An 11,113-nucleotide genomic window follows, 5' to 3' on the forward strand; every position below is an offset into this window, starting at 1 on the left:
CCCCTTTGCTCACCCTAACAAGGACAACACTTCTGAGTTCAAGTTTGACTTCTGGAAGCCTTAATTCACTATGTTTCAGTACTAAAAGAAGTATACGACACCAGCCTTGGTACTTTGGGGAAGCTTTTATTTTTAGGGTATTCTGTTTACATGCTTATATTCTTATTCCAAATTTGAGAGAAACTGGCCAAACAAAACTAAGTCACAGCTCTGGATCTGTGAAATCTCCAATTCAGACCCACGGAAGAATCAGGAGGTTACTCAAATACATCACCTTGCCCTTACAAACTTGGGTACTGGGATAGATATGTGCTTAGTATAAGCATTACAGCAGGATGTACTGCTCACTGGAATCAAGATGAAACATTCTGAAGTAAAATATACATAAAGCAGTGTCAAATACACATAGTGTAAGGGCATACAGTTGTTCACAATGTATATTAGTCCCGTTGACTTACAAGAGAAGCTTCTAAGCATCTTTATCAAGCACCATCACCAGGAAAGCTTTGGCATTTACTCATAAGATTTTTAAGCCTCGGCCCCTGCTCCTATTGGTAACCCCTGTGGAGTCCTTTTCCCATGCCTTCACAGTCTCATCATGCAGGTGTCCATGCTGTGAGGAGGCGTTGAAACGCTCCAGCAGGGAGCAGTAAGTATATTTTGACAACTTCTTTCTCTCAGTGTCCTGCCGTGAGGGGATGGCTGCATCTTAACAGGAGTCAAAGTAGGCAGGCTTTTCCTGCATGCACTCAGGAAACTCACTGGAGTCTGGTTTTGTTCTTCCCTTACCCTGTAACCCTTCATCAGCTGAAGTGTTCAGTTATGTGTAGATGAAGCAGAGTCTTCCTGGTGCTTTCCAGGCTGGCAAGTGTCCACAATGGATAACTCCACTGAGGCATGTCCCTGCCCCAAGCTGCTGAGAAGTGACACAGCTGCAGAAATCAAGTCCTCAGCCATGTCCCCTGGAGCATGGTGTGCGAGGACCAAAGGAGGGTGAAACTCATTCCTATTGTTCCTTGAGCAGGTACACCAGCCTCAGGACCTTGTCTTTTTCTATAGCATTAAAATAACACGTGTTAAAACCCAAGAACCTAAAAGAAGTTCTAACAGGTCATCTTCAGAACTGTAAAAAGCCCAAAACGATGCACTTCCTGATAGCATTAAACATTTTTAAGTCCTCATTTCAGTTCAAAAGAACTGTTTATAATAGTGAAATGGCATCCAGCTCATGGCTGCTGCTGTGTCATCTCAAACATGTGCTCCTGAGTACATTATTTGGTCACTCTGTGTTACCCCAAGAGGAGATGTATTAGCACCATGCCCATAGATTGTTCTTTTAAGGAAGGACGCTGGAGCCATTACTGCAGTGTGATCAGTGGCTATTCTGTGCATAGCACATGAAGGTTGCAAGAGTTGTCCACTGCCAGGTGGGGGACTTAGGAACTGAGCATCTTCAGGCAGCCCAAGAATGGGCAGGGATGGAGGAAGGGATGGAGCCAGAGTCATGCAGATGCTGCTGCTCTGAGGACCATTACTTGGTGAGCTTCTGGTGGCAGAACTGGAACTGGAGAGACGAGAGGGAAGATCAGGTTCGAGTAGCCAGGTCTGGCCAGGTGCAAGTCCACTTTGCTGCTCCTCATCCTGGGATTTTAAGCATTTGCAGCAGCAGATTCCAACGCAGGCTCCACCAACGATAAATGCCACAAATACGGACCCAACAAGAAGGAAGGGCAGGTACACAGGCACTGGAAATGTAAGAGTAACATTAGCCAAGCATTCACCCATGGGGTACTCTAGGTTCTGTTCTTCATTCCTTAACACGTGCATGCACCAGGGAGCAGAGTAATTTTACTCTCAGCTCTTGCTGCAGCAAGATTAGAAACTGGCATTTGCTACAACAGGTTTGTGTGAAAAAGCCTAAAGCCCAGAAGTTTGGACCAGACAGTCCTATAGCATCTGCTACTGATACCCAGGCAAGAGCTGTTCCAGTACTCAAATGCCCCAGCTACTGAACTAAGAACTTGTAGTGGAGTTTTACAGTTAAATAAGTACAGTACAGTTAAATAAGTTAAATACATTACTTAGAGGCATGCACATACTTTAACAGAACAGGTCAGCAACACATATGCTCTAGCAGGAACATAAACATCAGAGGTGCTAACAGATTACTTTGCTAGTAACTTAAAGGTTTTTCTGAGAGGGATAGAAAGGTATTTTGAGTGAAGCTCCAAGTTATTCCCTCTTCTAAAGAAGGGAATGAGTGACTGGCCCACACAGCACCAAGATGAGCACTGTGCCAGGGCTCCAGCCCTTTCTGCCCCAGTGGTCACAGCTTGGAGCTCTGAAGGGCAGAGAAAGAGAGGAAGGATCTGGCTGATGCCACCGGGGGAAGGGATGCTACGGGGGATGCGAAGAAGGAAGCACATCTGCCGGAGGCACAGCAGCTTACCTGGCACCGGAGGCCTGGGGCTGGGCTGCGGCGGGTCACCGGGGCATCGGGCCTGGTCCAGGCGCGCCTCTCTGGAGGAGCAGCAGTAGCGCAGGCTGCAGGTCCCGCAGCACAGCGTGGCCTCGGGTCCATCGTAGCGCTCGGGGCACTGGAAGCCGCGGTGCCAGCGCTGGGGGCTGCCAGCCCAGCCGTGGCAGAACTCCCCTGCCCGCCCCGAGCGGGAGCGCAGGGCCAGCAGCAGCAGCAGAGCACAGAGAGCCCCCCGGACCATGGTGGGTGCTCACCTCAGTCACTGCCCTGTCTTCTACTGCTAGCACGGTGCTCCCAGAGCATCAACTGCCCACCAAGGCCCTACCCAAGCTCCAGTTTCAGGATGTTTTATCTCTTGACCTGTGACCTGTCTCTAATCCCCTCTCTTTACAGCAACAAAGACCCACTAATTGAAACCCATTTGCAGCTACTCCACCTTCCTCATTTCTTTCCTTTATTCCTGCAGGGAGCAGCCGCCAGTTCCTGCTGGAGATGGCACATCTCTCACTGGCATTCCCACTAGCAGGGCACCCTTAAGCAAAGCTAAGGGGTGCGGGACATAGAATGCCCAGGGTTATCCTGGAATCAAAGCTTCATTCCTTCAAGAGCTTGTCAGTCCTGAAATGTCAGAGGTGGTAGGATGGGGCTGAGCTGGGGACAAGATGAGGGCAAGTAAAGATATAAAGTTTCCAGAGCAGAAAGAAAATACAGGGATAACCAGCTTCTAGTAGGCTCTAAAGTGTAATTGGTACAAACTGGTGTCAAGGTAATTTTTACCTTGCTTAACATGATAATTAATGAGATAGATACAAAAAAGGCTTTAATCTGGAAATGTAGGGAAAAATCACTTTTGAAAGCTTTAAGATGGTTCATTTCTGTGGTTGAAAACCAAGAGCCTGAAGATGTTAAAGCACCACTTCTGCTTTCCCTACACACAGTGAATCCATGAATTAACAGCATGTTTCAGGGGACAAAATGCCTATTTTAAGATCATGAGAAGGAAAAATCCTACAGTGTTCTAAAGGCCCCACAGCAGCACAGGAGTATAATGACCTCTTCATCTGTGAACTGAAAATAAACCCAGACTATCTGCAGTCTCTCTTAGTCCCCTTGCTCTACGAGCAGGATCCATGTCTGCAGCATGGTCGTTCTGTGCTTAACCGCAAGGAGGAAGAAAACTGTTGCTAAGTGAGCACTTGGAGAAGCAGGGAATTAGGGCAGCATCCTTTGGAGCAGTCAGCTGGTAATGTGTAGCACTGTTTGCAGCTTGAACACTCCAACACATGTTCTTGGATGTACACAGAAGCGGTTCCCACATAAAGTTTTAGGAGGGTTGCCACTGCTTGTAGAGGGAGGCTGCCCAAACATGGGAGTTTTGATCAACATTTGCACCAAGTTAGCTCCCTTCTGATGATTTGTAGGTTGAATATTAGATAGCAGCTCGCACCTTTATGCTTTAGTAACCATTTCATAGGTTCAGTTAAGTCACATTTCAATCTCCAAAGGCATCAGCACTCATCACCTTCGCCAGTCAGTCCCTTTCCACGCATCACTTTTTAACTGGCTTTTTGGCAAATTTAATTAGAGAGATCCTTGGATGCAGAAATGTCAAATGAAATCTCTGCTTGGAACTAGAGACCTTTCCAAATGCTGCTCAGCACAGTGAGAGATGCATTTTGCCCTCCTGTATTTCAGCTCTGCAAGGGTAAGGTTGGCTGACTGCGTGGGACCTGAGCTACAAAACACCAAGCAACCCCAATACCCTTTCAACCCAGCCAGAGGGGAGTGATGTGCTCACTTGGATTGGCCTCTCACTGCACTGAAGTCATACTAGAAACCCAAAGCTGTATTTGCCTTAAGGCAAATCTGAGTTTACTCATACATTCAAGGTCAGCACTATTAGGAAGGAGTAAAATCTAACTTTTATTGTTGGTTGTTATAGGAAAAGCAGCATCAGACAGACTTTGAGCTTAGCACTTTGTGCAGTTCATCATAATAAAATGTATCTCAGTAAAGATAAGGGGCTGCAATTATTTCCTCCTATCTTCCAAGTTAAAAGAGTACAAACCCACCTGCTAAGGCAGGTATTCAAATGCTAAGGAATGCCTTAGGTTGTTCATTGGTTACCACTGAAGGATGGCTGCCCTCACCTGATCTCTCTCTGCACATACACTGCTTTTAACAACATTAGTATTTGTCCTCACTTCCTCACTTAGAAGGATAAACCCTTGTGAGTTCCTATTCAGGATCTGTATATGTGTGTGTTGCAGGGGGTATTTGTTTCTCATGTTCAGTTTTGCCACAGTCTGTTCTGTGCTGTCATGTCCACTTCACTGCTGCAGGGGTAGATGAATGTACTTGTGTATAAAATATTGTATGTGCTTACAGAACTTGGTAACCCACTTCCAATTTGGACAGGTTAAAAAGAGCTACAGGGATATACTGGGATGCTGGTTGTGAGCTACAAGGCTAAATTGTGAGTAAGTTCCTGTTCTAGTCCCTTCTGTTCTGTTGGTTCATCCTTGTTCTGTGCCAGTTTGGGGGCAGTTTTAAACAAAAGTAATCCAGCCTGTTCTGCATGGGAGGACAGTGATGATGGTTTCCTGTTATTAACAGTCTTGTTACCTATTCTGAGTATCCCTGCAGCCAAAACAGCTTGAGCTTTGAATTTACAAGTTACCATGGAAATAGCCCTTAGAGAGGTCCTTTTATTTTTCCCCACTTAAGGGTTGTTTCTCTTATTTAGGGAAATGCACGTTCCCTCCTGTGAATCTTCTGGAGGCAGCAGGATGATGAAAAGTCCCTGTTATCCTAAGCAGAAAGCACAACATGGAAGCTTCCTGACTTGCAGCTGCTTTGCCTTCCCTGCAGCGCCATTGTTCAGTATTTTACAGTCTCCTATAACGTTAAAGGTTGAACTCTGCCACCAGATTGCAGGTATATTCTTATCGTTTCTTAATGCCAAGTGAACGTTTGATACAGAACAAGTCAAAAACTAACCCCTGTCTGCAACAGGAGCCTGCAGCCCCATGGTCACATCCTGTCAGGTGCTGATCAGTTCTCCTCTGATGCTGCCTGTACTGCTCCCCTCTGACATCAGGTTGGACACCACTATGCTGGGTGTTGGCACCAGCCAGAACTGGCCCTAGAGAAAATACAGGGGAATATGGAGGCACAACGAGAATTGTGCCCTGCGGTAACTGAGAACTTTGCATTGCATGAGTGTGGCTCTTGAGTGGAAGCTGCCTGTGAGAAATGATGCCAATATTCTCTGATGGATCACCAGGCACTCCATAGACCTCATTTTTACCAAGCTTGATGTGCATCAGCAATGCCCCTGCTTCCAGCAGCTACCTGCATGGCTGGGGGGGCCCTCTGCAACTTGTTATTCTTCTGCATGTTTCAGCACAGAAAGGTGGAGTGTGGATGTATGGTGCTGGCCAGAGCCTTGGAGAATGAAGGTTTCTGCTTAACCACTGAACATACACCAACCTTCTCCTCCCTTACCTCCCTGCTGCCTTTATGCACATTGAATGGTTAACACAAGAGGGAAGGAGCTAGCTGAGTATGAATGTTGAACATAGGGAGGATCTAACGTGAGGAAAGAGAGGATCAGACCTGTCTAAGGAAGGAAACTAGGAATGAGCTGGGAGGAGAGAGTAAGAGGCAGGGAACCAGGCTTGGGAGATTTGTGAAGTGAATGGGGAGCCTAGTGAGGAAAACTGAGTCAAGACACTGGAAGGCGAGTGCTGCTCTGGAGACCTGGGGCTGCTTGTGGTGTCAGAAAGAGAAAACCAACTGAGGCATCATGGAGCTCAATGTAAGCTCCAAAGCAACTGCTCCCCCTATGCAGGGATCCTGCACTTCTGCCTGGCTCCCCCTGTGCATCCATGCCCATATAGTCCCTCAGTGGAGGAGTTTAGGGGAAGAGGGAAGATGGGACAGGACAGAAGAGTCACGGTACAAGCCAAGACTCAGGGGAGGTTGATGACTGTGATTGGTGGTGGGAACCAGCCCAAGGCAGATGGGACGGAGCAGAGGAACCCACTGGCCTGAGACTAAGGCTTGCTAGGTAAATGTTGCTGGAGGTCTCTGAGCCCAAACCGTGAGCCTACTGGGACTGAAAACAGTGCTGTGCCATGCAGCTGGGCAGTTCTGGTCTCACTAACCTATTGAAGCCTGACTCTCTACCCATGTTAGTATAAGGCAGGGAGCTGTTCCTGGCACTCAGGCTGGTGCTAGCAAATGAGAGTCCCCCAGAGCAGCCTCCTCATTCTGGCTCTGTATCATGCAGAGAGGCAGCTCCCTACAGGCACTGCCTGCTAACAAGATCTGTCCTTTAACGAGAGTCCCTTTATTAGTCATTATGGCAGTATTGCCTTATTGTGTTCTTATTAAGGAAGCAAAGAATGCAGGGACACAGAAGGCAGTAATTCAGGTAGAGCCAGGAGGCCCATGTGCCAAGGTGATGGGTGAGCACACAGCCTTCTCTGCACATCATTACTGGATTAGTGAAGGGGTCTCATCCCTGAACCAGGGGGCATGCTGGGGTTACGTAACAAAATCCATGCTCTGCCACTGTAATGAGGAAGCTACAGGAGAAGCTAATCATGACTGGAGTCAAGGAAGCTGCAGTATCAACTGTCCTCTGAAGACAGAGATTTAAACCTTTTCTTTTATGATGTGGTACCAAGGTGTCCTTCTGGTACTGAGAAAATAGCTCTCTAACGTAAGCTTGCATGACTTCATCTGTTCTTTAAATGCTTTGGCCAGGTTTTAGGTAAGAACAGACTGCAGAATCAACAACATTAATATCTGTAAAAGTGCATGCTGCCTCTGCAGAAAAAAAACAGCAGTCCTGTGAGCCGTAAGAGACACAAACTCTGTGTGTTTTATATAGAAACAGTTACTGCCCGTTGGAAGCCTGTTGGTTGGGTTTAGTGCTGTGTGCTCAGTGTCCTGCTGCTGCAGGGCTTTACTTTATCAACATAAATGCAGACAATACTGATGTTAGAGCAGGCACTGTGGAGCATTAGGGATGGAGGGTGCTGGTTGGAGCAGAGAACACTCCAATTTCCTTCTTTTCTTTTCCTTCTGCATGAAAAAGAAGACAGCTCTGCCTTTGATCTCTATGTACCGTTACAATAGTTGCTGTGTCCCACATGACTCCTTTGTACTGTCTTGCCTGGTCACAAAAACCACAGCCTGTGTTTTATGTTCTCATTTCCCAGTTTGCCACCTCTTTAAAAACAAACCCAGGCATATTAAACCCAGTTGGTACTGTTCATCCTCCCAGCAAAGAGAGTGGGGCAGAGGGAGCTCACAGCAGTGGATGTAACACCCTTAGTCCCTTTTGGGGGCATTATTTTTTGACTGAACCAGCAGCTTCCAAGAGACTTCAGTAAAAATCCAGGTCTTGAATTTTCCTTGAGTTTGGCTTTGAGAGCCCCTTCCCTCCCTGTGATTGTCCTTTTTCTCCCCACTGAAAATCTCTTTTCCCTGAAGAACCAGCCTCATTTCTGCTCTTTCTTACCACTGATCTTTTGAGTGTGTTCCCTGCTGGGCTCTTCCCTCTGGAACGAGCCCCCTCTTGATGTCAGCACAAGGCTGAACTGTCCCTTGGTTCTCCTCACCTCGAAAAACAAACCGCCTGTTCCAGGCAGGTTACCTGAAGACAGAGTGGCAGAACTTACTGAGATGGTGATTTACTGAGGTGAGCTTTCTGAGCAGCCTGAATGCTCTTGATTGTTCCTGTACAATGGGCCTGATTTTCAAGAGGGGATGAGTCTTCGAGTCAGCAGGAGCTGCCAGAGCTGCCTGTGTGAAGATGAGGGAGAGCTCAGGATGTGTGAAGATCAGGCCTGAGTGGTGCTGAACAATTGCTGCTGCTGCAGAAGGAACCTAAGAGTCAAACACAGTAAGAGTTGAACCAAACTTTCATTGCCAGCTCAAATCACAACGTGTTTGGGGTTCAAACAAGTCTGGATTTGTTATTATTGTTTAGTTAGGTGTCAATTTTTCTCCTTTGAGTTGCAGCTGCTTCAGAATTTAAAGGATTAGAAGCCTGAAATGCTGAAATCTCACAGGAAAACCTCTTAAAATCTCCAGGCCTGATTTGGCTGAGCATCTGACCCCTTGGGCTCTCATTATTTTCTCTTGGATTTTTCTGCAGTAGGCATTTCCTAGCTAAATCTAAAAGACTGCTATCAGAGGCTTGGCATTTATAGCTGAGCTGAAGTCAAGTCACTGAGAAGTATCATGACAGCTTGAATCATGCTTCATAAGCTTAAGTCAAGGTCTGTGCAGGCATTTGGGTTCATCAGAGCACGGTCAGAAATAAGTCCTGACAGGGTGTCTGTTAGGCTATGCAATAGCAATTTCATTTGTATTTCTGTGTGTGTATCACCCAACTGTCAGTCAAGGAAACTGTGTAAGGGGCTGGATAATATAATGCAGAAACTTAGTTTCTGCCCTAAACTGATAACAGTCATCACGTGAAGCATCCTGACTGAGGAGATGTACACAGGGATCAGCAGTGAGGTCAGCTCACCTGTGAGCTACACTTGATGCACTGCACAGCAGACTGTGCCTGTGAGGAGGAGCTCTGTGCGTAGTTAGTTACAAGAGCTTTCTCTCAACCAGTGCAGTGGAAAGTGCTAAAACCCCACAGGCATTTCAGTGGTGTTTTAACAAGCTGGAGGCTTTCTGTGAGCTAACAGGGAATTGGACTGCATGTTTGCATAGGAATTGAGAGGTGGTAGAAGAGGTGAAGAGTAGTCATGAAGATTCTGGAAACTGGTGGAGGAAAAAGCAGTGAAAATGCTGAAAATAAAGAAAAGAAGCTTGATAGGAAGGAGGATAAGGAGTCAGCAGGGAAGGCTCCGAGAGGGGTAAGCAGACAGAATAGGGTTATATTTATCAAGGTGATAACCATAACAATATGTTGAAAGTCTGGCAGTGCTGCTCTTAAGAACACTTGAAACATTGAAAATAAAGACAAGAAAATTACTAGATAATTTCAGGCAGGAACAGAACTTTCACAGCTACATAAAGAAAAGAAGATGGAATAAGGTAGATGCCTTTATAAACCCTTTTCCTTTTTGCATTTCTACAGGAGAAGGTGATGTAGTAAATGGAGATTTGGGATCCAAAAGCTGCAGGTTCCAGATCTGAGTCAGATCCAGAGAAGGGCAGACAGACACATAGAAACATGCCAGGCAGCAGAGAGACAATCCTTTCAAACCCCTGTGTCACCTCAGTCCCAGTGCTGTACTTACCTGCAGGCACTGCACTGGGGATTCAGTTCAGTAGTGATTTAGATGTCCACTGCAAGGCTCCTTCTTCTGTTCCTTGGTACAAGCCTTCACAGTGCTTTCTGCTTGTTTCTTTCTTGAAATTGCTTTGATGTCTCTGGTGATTGTCTCTCTTGACACTTCCCTGCATTGTGCAGACACAAGTTGTGATGTGCTTGGCAGTTCTGCAATTGCTCTGACACTTGACAGGAACCTCATATGCCATCAGTCACTTACCTCCGCTTTGAATCTGCTGGCAGGCTCCGTGCCACTCGTACATGCACTGTGGAATTGGCTTCAGAATCACTGGCTTGTGGTTTGGGGCCTCATGTCACAACCCCTCAGTTTAATCCCTTTTTCTTTGTGATTCCACTGGCATTCACCACAGAAAGTGCTAGGGAAAGAGTAGTTTATGCTAGTGAGTAAGGACTTAGTGCATGAAGGTTGGACAGAGCCTTGGGTGACACGGGCTAGTGTGAGGTGTCCCTGCCCATGGCAGGGGGTTGGAACTGCATGATCTTAAGGTCCTTCCCAACCCAAACCATAATATGATCCTATGAGGGTATCCTATCAAAGAAGAGGCCTCCATTCTTAAAGGGGGAGGGCTCTCATGCAGAGACATGAGGGGAGCAAACCTGTCTGAGGGGTTTTATGTGAACCCAGCATTGTCACACTCACTGCTTCCCTGCACCAGCTCTCTTCTTTCCCAAAAGCTCCTCTCCTGCTGGGGCTCCTCAGGTCAAGGTGAATTTGGCTTTACAGTTTAATTGGCAACTGGAGAAATGCACCACTGGGACATGTCAAAGTGCCACCAGAGAGCTTCAGGTCTTTCTTCCATGTTAAATAAACTGATTTGTCACTCTAGAGAAATGTTTCACTTGGGCTAAGAGTAGTTGCACTGGGAAAGTGCTGATGCAAAGCCTTTGTCTTCCCGAGCTTCATCCTCCCTCCTTCCCTTCATGTGCACACGCAGCCAAGTGTCATTCTGCATTAGTGGATAGCTGCCATTGTCCCTCAGCAGCTCTTAAGAAAGAAGAAAAACCTAATCCTGGAAAGAGTTTTTGTGTTTCTGCCCATTCTATATTTTATTCTATGACTGGCAGCATAAAATGGAGGATTTCTGCTAACAGGAATATATAAATCTATATTTTTTCTGTGTCCTGAATAAAATGTGCAGGAAATTACAGTGTATAGTAAAGAAGAGAGCACACTGTGGATAATGCTCCACTGTCAGGTCAGGTGAGCACTTGGACTCTCCTTTGTGCTGCGGCTGCCAGTCTTTCTCCCTTGTGGCATCATTTGGAACTAGATGATCCTTAAGGTCCCTTCCAACTCTAACCAT

The 11,113-nt window shown here is 46.5% G+C and overlaps 1 protein-coding gene across 1 annotated transcript; it reads right to left on the minus strand.

Annotated features, from left to right (window-relative positions):
• Positions 1–474: 474 nt before the first annotated feature.
• LOC133209244 (protein shisa-1-like) lies at positions 475–2,952 on the minus strand. The gene is made up of 2 exons (XM_061347739.1): positions 2,450–2,952; positions 475–1,745 (listed from the first exon to the last, which is right to left on the minus strand). The coding sequence occupies exons 1-2, from the start codon at positions 2,718–2,720 to the stop codon at positions 1,249–1,251; spliced, it is 768 nt and encodes a 255-aa protein (XP_061203723.1). The 5' UTR covers positions 2,721–2,952; the 3' UTR covers positions 475–1,248.
• Positions 2,953–11,113: the final 8,161 nt, after the last annotated feature.

Source organism: Neopsephotus bourkii, unplaced genomic scaffold, assembly GCF_033783945.1.
Source record: "Neopsephotus bourkii isolate Nb327-2 ecotype Australia unplaced genomic scaffold, CSIRO-AGI_Nbou_v1 NB_324, whole genome shotgun sequence".
Lineage (NCBI taxonomy): Eukaryota > Metazoa > Chordata > Aves > Psittaciformes > Psittacidae > Neopsephotus > Neopsephotus bourkii.

Excerpts from the sequence above, each read along its gene's own strand:
- LOC133209244 (XM_061347739.1), bottom strand. The coding sequence starts at position 2,720 with ATGGTCCGGGGGGCTCTCTGTGCTCTGCTGCTGCTGCTGGCCCTGCGC. Across the intron at positions 1,746-2,449 it reads CCCCAGGCCTCCGGTGCCAG|TGCCTGTGTACCTGCCCTTC; the intron begins GTAAGCTGCTGT and ends TTACATTTCCAG.